This window comes from Gekko japonicus, unplaced genomic scaffold (genome assembly GCF_001447785.1).
Source record: "Gekko japonicus isolate JY-2015 unplaced genomic scaffold, Gekko_japonicus_V1.1 scaffold5411, whole genome shotgun sequence".
NCBI lineage: Eukaryota > Metazoa > Chordata > Lepidosauria > Squamata > Gekkonidae > Gekko > Gekko japonicus.
In genome coordinates this window covers 22,658-29,624 of record NW_015165998.1, presented here as the reverse complement: position 1 = coordinate 29,624, position 6,967 = coordinate 22,658, and the positions used below count along the sequence as shown (strand labels likewise).

At 48.3% G+C, this 6,967-nt stretch overlaps 1 protein-coding gene across 1 annotated transcript in view; it reads right to left on the bottom strand.

Moving 5' to 3' along the window:
* The window catches only part of LOC107110698 (cytochrome P450 2J2-like), a 19,865-nt gene extending 13,147 nt beyond the window's left edge, over nucleotides 1-6,718 (bottom strand). The window contains exons 1-3 of the mRNA XM_015411496.1: nucleotides 6,647-6,718; nucleotides 5,749-5,925; nucleotides 988-1,129 (exon numbers count right to left, since the gene is read on the bottom strand). Coding sequence (XP_015266982.1) covers nucleotides 988-1,129; nucleotides 5,749-5,925; nucleotides 6,647-6,700 — 373 coding nt within the window. The 5' untranslated portion in view covers nucleotides 6,701-6,718. The remainder of the gene's footprint in view (nucleotides 1-987; nucleotides 1,130-5,748; nucleotides 5,926-6,646) is intronic.
* Between the last annotated feature and the right edge of the window lie 249 nt (nucleotides 6,719-6,967).

Genomic DNA, 6,967 nt, shown 5'->3' with positions numbered 1-6,967 from the left:
CTACCCAGAGGAGTCTCAGAGCAGCTTTCAAACTCCTTTCCCTTCCCCTCCCCACAACAGAAAACCTTTGAGGTCGGTGGGGCTGAGAGAGCTCTGAGAGAAGAAGAAGAAGAAGAAGAAGAAGAAGAAGAGATGGGATTTATGCCCTGCCCTTCACTACCCAGAGGAGTCTCAGAGCGGCTCACAATCTCCTTTCCCTTCCCCTCCCCACAACAGACACCCTGTGAGGTCGGTGGGGCTGAGAGAGCTCTGAGAGAAGAAGAAGAAGAAGAAGAAGAGATGGGATTTATAAACTGCTCTTCACTACCCAGAGGAGTCTCAGAGCAGCTTTCAAACTCCTTTCCCTTCCCCTCCCCACAACAGACACCCGGTGAGGTCGGTGGGGCTGAGAGAGCTCTGAGAGAAGAAGAAGAAGAAGAAGAAGAAGAAGAAGAAGAAGAAGAAGAAGAAGAAGAAGAAGAAGAAGAAGAAGAAGAAGAAGAAGAAGAAGAAGAAGAAGAAGAGGAGGAGGAGGAGGAGATTGGATTTATACCCCGCCCTTCACTACCCAAAGGTGTCTCAGAGCAGTTTACAAACTCCTTTCCCCTCCCCACAACAGGCACCCTGTGAGGTCGGTGGGGCTGAGAGAGCTCTTTGGAGCACTGCTCTTGAGAGAACAGCTCTGAGAGAACTTGTGACTGACTCAAGGAACTGGGGAATTCTTCCAGATTAGAGTCCGTACTCCTAAACACTATACCAAACTGGCTCATGAACACATGAGGCTGCCTTCTACCGAATCAGAACCTTTCTCCATCGAAGTCAGCCTATTCAGACTGGCAGGGACTTCCCAGGGTCTCAGGCAGAGGCTTTTCCCATCATTTGCTGCCAGATCTTTCAACTGGAGATGCTGGAGACTGAACCGGGGACCTTTTGCACCTCGAGCAGAGGCTCTTCCGCTGAGTCGCAGCCCGCTGAACTGGTTTTAGCCAGTTCTTCTCCCTTTCTCACCTTGGATATGAGGGTAAGCAGCCATATAGAGCAATGCCCAGTACAAGGTAATCGCTGTGGTATCTATTCCTGCCCCGAAGAGATCTAGCATGCTTTTAACCAGGTTGTGTTCATCATAGGTAGCTGCGGGGTCACCTGTGCTCTGAAGAGGAAACAAACCCTTGATTACAATCATGCAATATTTTGATGGCAATAGCAAGCCACCGTCACTTTTGCCTATAGTCTGTCCACGTTCAGTTCTGTAACATTCCATATGGAAGGCAACATTAAAATGTTTAAAGTACTGTAGGGAACAGGAGGCTGGCTTCAAGGGGCCCTTTATTTGGAGCTACTAGGAGCTGCGGTGGCTCAAGTGGTTAAGACGCTGAACTGCAGGCTGTGGAAGGTCGGTAGTTCAGCAGTTCGAGACCCGAGTGCGCCGCATGACGGAGTGAGCTCCCGTCTCTAGTTCCAGCTCCTGCCAACCTAGCAGTTCGAAAGCAAGAAATTGCAAGTAGATAAATAGGTACCACTTCGGTGGGAAGGTAACAGCGTTCCGTGAGCCTTGGTGTTTAGTCATGCCGGCCACATGACCACGGAAACGTCTTCGGACAGCGCTGGCTCTTCGGCTTTGAAACGGAGATGAGCACCGCATCCCTAGAGTCGGATTCGACTGGCTTTCGAGCAAAGCTATAGAGGGAACACTCTGTCTGGGGCAGTGACACTCTGAATTCTTGGGGGGGGGGAAGACGCCATCACCGATTGGAAAAGACCTCCCGCAAGAGAAACTGTAACAACAAGACTTCGCTATAGGGTGCCTGTTAGGTTAGTCACTTCCCTCCATCGTATGTATGTGGCCCTTGTAAGGTAAAGGTAAAGGTAAAGGTTCCCTTGCTCGAAAGCCAGTCAAGTCCGACTCTAGGGTTGCGGTGCTCATCTCCATTTCAAAGCTGAAGAGCCAGCGCTGTCTGAACACGTTTCCGTGGTCATGTGGCCGGCATGACTAAACACCGAGGCGCACGGAATGCTGTGACCTTCCCACTGAAGCGGGGGATTTTGCAATTTTTTGCTTTCAAACTGCTCGGTCGGCAGGAGCTGGGGCCAGAGACGGGAGCTCACTCCATCACACGGCACTCTGGTCTCAAACTGCTGAACTACAGACCTTCTGGTTTGCAGCTCAGCATCTTAACCTCTAAACCATCGTGGCCCATCATCATCATCATCATCATCATCATCATCATCATCATCATCATCATCATCATCATCATCATCATCATCTAATTAAATTAAATTTATGAATCGACCAACCCCATGAGGGCTCTGGGCAATTTACAACCTTAAAACCAGATAAAATAGAGCCAGCGTAATAAAATTATCACAAAGCACTAACAAAACAACCCGCTCAAATTGCGGTATCAGCCCCTTTTGCCGGCTGCGGTGCTCCCTGCGCAGCGGGGAAGGGAAGGGGACGTGGGGAGCACAGGAAGAAAAGGAGGGTGCCAGGCTTAACTGTTGCTGCCCTCCCCTGAATTCTCCCATTAGTAAATTCTCCCATTACCAAAAGACAGAGAGAGTGTGAGGAGGAGGAGGGGGGGAATTACTCTTTTCACCTACCTTTATTTTTTATTTTATTTTATTTCTTGGATTTATATCCCGCCCGACCCGAAGGCTCAGGGCGGCGAACAACGAGGCACAAGCGCCAACGTTAACACAGATAAAAACAGTACAAAACAATACAATACAAAACACTGAAGTGTCGGTGCTCTAGATGTCAGAGAATCAGTAGTTGCAAGACGGGGGTCTGGTCTGGTCTGGTCTGGTGGCCATTGTGCCACCACCGAGTTGCCATCTATGACGGTGGATTAGATCTATAAGTGAACCGGCCCTGGGAAGACGCCTAGGTGACCAAGAACTCATGTTGTCAGGCTAGGAGGTTGATAAATGGATCCCATCTTGGAGCGATAAGTTAACATCTAGAGCACCGCACTTTATTTATTGGTTGTTTTAATTGTTTGCTATGGCATTTGCCGCTGTTGGAAGCCCCCCTGAGCCCATCTGGGGAGAGTGGGATGCAAATCTAATAAATAAATAAATAAATAAATAAAAGTTATTAATTCCAGGCCAACAGCATACCTGGTCCCACCGGTGGACCTCCTGATGGCACTGGTATTTCTGGCCACTGTGTGACACAGAGTGTTGGACTGGATGGGCCTTTGGCCTGATCCAACATTGGCGTCTCTTATGTTCTTATAAGAGGGAATTGGATAAGCATATGGAGCAGAGGTCCATCAGTGGCTGTTAGGCACAAGGCGTAGATCGGAACTCTCGGTCTGGGGCAGGTGATGCTCTGTACCCTTGGTGCTTGGGGGGGGGGGCAACAGTGGGAGGTCTTCTGGTGTCCTGGGCCCACTGCTGGACCTCCTGATGGCACTGGTATTTCTGGCCACTGTGTGACACAGAGTGTTGGACTGGATTGGCCTTTGGCCTGATCCAAGATTGGCTTCTCTTATGTTCTTATAAGAGGGAATTGGATAAGCATATGTAGCAGAGGTCCATCAGTGGCTATTAGCCACAAGGTATAGATAGGGACTCTGGGGCAAGGGATGCTCTGTCTTCTTGGTGCTTGGGGGGGGGGTCAACAGTGGGAGGGCTTCTAATGTCCTGGCCCCACTGCTGGACCTCCTGATGGCACCTGGTATTTCTGGCCACTGAGTGACACAGAGTGTTGGACTGGATGGGCCTTTGGCCTGCTCCCACATTGGCATCTCTTATGTTCTTATGTTCTTACCTCCTAGCAGCACAACCTTCCCTTGGAATCCAAAATCATCCTGGCTTTCTGCTTATTGAAATGGAACGGGACGTGTCGTTTCTTTGGAGGAGATGCAGGTATCCACACCACCTGAACTGGCAATTGCTAGTGATGTTTTTGAAGTAGGATTTCAATGAGCAGGAGCTTGGTTGGGGAAACGGATTGATCTCTGTCTGATATTGGGTGAAGCCAGCAGTAAAAAATAATAGTGTGATGCAGGGGTGTCGAACTCATTTGTTATGAGGGCCAGGTTTGACATCAATTGGACTTTGTCACTCTGGGTCATGTGCAATGCTTCCTCTAAGCTGTGGAGTCTTGCGAGCAAACAATTCTACTTTGTGAGCAATGCTCCCTCTTAGCTGTGGAGTCCTGTGAGCAAAAATTCTGCTTTGTGAGCGACTGGCATTAAAGTTGTGAGCGAGCGATTTGGCTGCTGCATCAATTAGTTTGCTCTGGAGCCCTCCTTCCTGAGCTAAGACAAAAATCTGTGAGCCAGAGGCTAACAGTGAGCTAGCTCACACTAACTCAGCTTAGAGGGAACACTGTTTGTCAGCTACTGGCATTAGAGTTGTGAGTGAGCAGTTTGGCTACTGCATCAATTAGTTTGCTCCTGAGCTAGGACAAAAACTAACTCAGCTTAGAGGGAACACTGGCCAGGTGTGTCATAAAATGTAATGCCAGGTAGCAGAGATATAAACTTTACAAAGGACACAGAAAAACACCATTAAAGATATAATAGCAGCTATTCCATTAAAGCCCCACATTAGGAGGGTGGGTGCTAAAACTAATATTTCTCTGCAAAACTGGAGTCCCTTGAGTTTGCAGAAGTCTGTATTTTAACCCTGGCTGGTCCAAAACCTTCCCCCACCCCAAAATATGAACTACAAATATAAGTGGTCTGAGCCTAGGAACCAGGAGAAGAACATGAAATGGCTGAGCATTGCAAGCTCCCCCACCCCCCCCCAGTCTACTTAGTGGCAGTGACTCTCCAGGGTCTCAGGTGTTTTTTTTTTACACAGGGTGGTTTGAGATAATAATTTTGGGTGTCCTCTTCAGCACTTGTTCTGCTATTATTCCATTGGAGCTCGACATTATGAGCGTGTGTGTGTTGAAACTCGTATCTCTACGTAAAACTGGAGCCCCTTGAGTTTGCAGAACTCTATATTTTAATCCTGGATGGTCCCACCCCCACCCCCATGCCTTTAAAATGTGTCTGCCTAAACTGAAAAGGTGGGGGGAATAGTAGGATTTTGCAAAGTCCGTTTTAAAATAAAAAGAAGCACAAGGATCACAGCAGAAGGACCCCGCCCCCCGCCCCAGCTCCTACCTGTGAGGAGGACTATGGAGACCGGGGGTGGTGGCTGGGAATTTTGGCAGCCCCGCCCTCTGCTTCTTGCTCTCAGAGGCAGCCCCACCCTCTGCTCTCTATACTCCGAGGCAGTTCGAGCTGAGAACAGTGAGGATGGGCAGGGGAGGAGGGAGAGAAGAGAGCCCCACTCCTGGTCTGTATTAAAGGCCTGGGCGGGCTGGTTCTGGCCCGCGGGCCATCGGTTTGACGCCATTGTTGTAACATGTTCAGTGAAACTGACCATGATTTGCAAGCTATTCCATTGTTCGTGCCCGTCGTGAGGTATAAAGGCTAATAATAATAATAACAACAACAACAACAACAACAACAAAAGAAGAAGAAGATATTGGATTTATACCCCGCCCTTCACCACCCAAAGGTGTCTCAGAGTGGCTTACAAACTCCTTCCCCTTCCCCTCCCCACACCAGACACCCTGTGAGGTCGGTGGGGCTGAGACAGCTCTTGACAGAAACTGCTCTTTTTCAAGAATAATGATAATAATAAATGGACAGCATGGTGGAGCATTAGACCAATGTTCTTAATGCAGCACACATTAGCTGATGTCTGCTCAAGGGTGCAGGAGTTTCCAGCTGGTCTACAGGTTCGTGTAGAGTCACCACTCACCTGGACTATTTGATTCAGGTAGAAGTCTGTGAAATCTTGTGGATCACCTGGGCTCATGTTCTTCTTGTGGTTTCTAACCTCTTCCCGTGCGAAAGCCCTAGCAGTCTTGGCAGCACGGGCAGGTTTTCTCGGAGGTCCTACCAGACGACGGATCCATTTTGGAGTGATGAAATATAGCTGACAGAGAGAAGAAGCCAATTGTGGAAACGTTAGCCTGTGTTAGCCTTTGTGTACAGTTCTGGTCACCACACCTCAAAAAGGATAATATAGCATTGGGAAAAGGGCAGAAAAGGGCAACTAGAACGATAAAAGGGTTGGAACACTTTCCCCTATGAAGAAAGGTTCAAGCGCTTGGGGCTCTATAGCTTGGAGAAACGATGGCTGTGGGGTGACATGATCGAGGTTTACAAGGTTATGCCTGGGATAGAGCAGGTAGAGAAAGAAGTCCTTTTCTCCCTTTCTCACAATACAAGAACTCGTGGACACTCAATGAAATTGCTGAGCAGTCGGGTTAGAACAGATAAAAGGAAGTCCTTCTTCACCCAAAGAGTGATTAAAACATGGAATTCACTGCCACAGGAGGGGGTGGCGGCGACAAGCATGGATGGCTTCAAGAGGGAATTAGATAAGCATATGGAGCAGAAGTCCATCTGTGGCTATTAGCCACAAGGTATAGATAGGGACTCTCAGGCTGGGGCAAGGGATGCTCTGTATTCCTGGTGCTTGTGGGGGGGGCAGCAGTGGGAGTGTCTTCCTCCATGAAGAGATTTGGAATTTCTAGAAAAGATGATCAGAAAATTGGTGCTTGTGGGGGGGGCAGCAGTGGGAGTGTCTTCCTCCATGAAGGGATTTGGAATTTCTAGAAAAGATGATCAGAAAATTGGTATCAAAAACTTACAAGGTGAAAGGGACTCGCAACATATTGTATTACAATATCAAGGGAATGGAACATCTCGTGGAACTTTTTATCTCCAAGGGGAAAGCTGTGCCCCAAAATCACTGTGCAGATCACATTTGAAACTGAATGCAAGAGGTGTTCCCAAGGATCCAGAGGCTTACCTGAAAACACAGATATTGGCATCGTAAGTTCAATGGAAAACTGATGTGAAGATGGAGTGAAAGCTTCTTACAGCTTCTCTATGAGTGTGCATTTGAATACATCTCAGCAGAAACGAAACCCAAAATAGCATTTGGGGTCAGCTCAGGGATATCTGAAAGA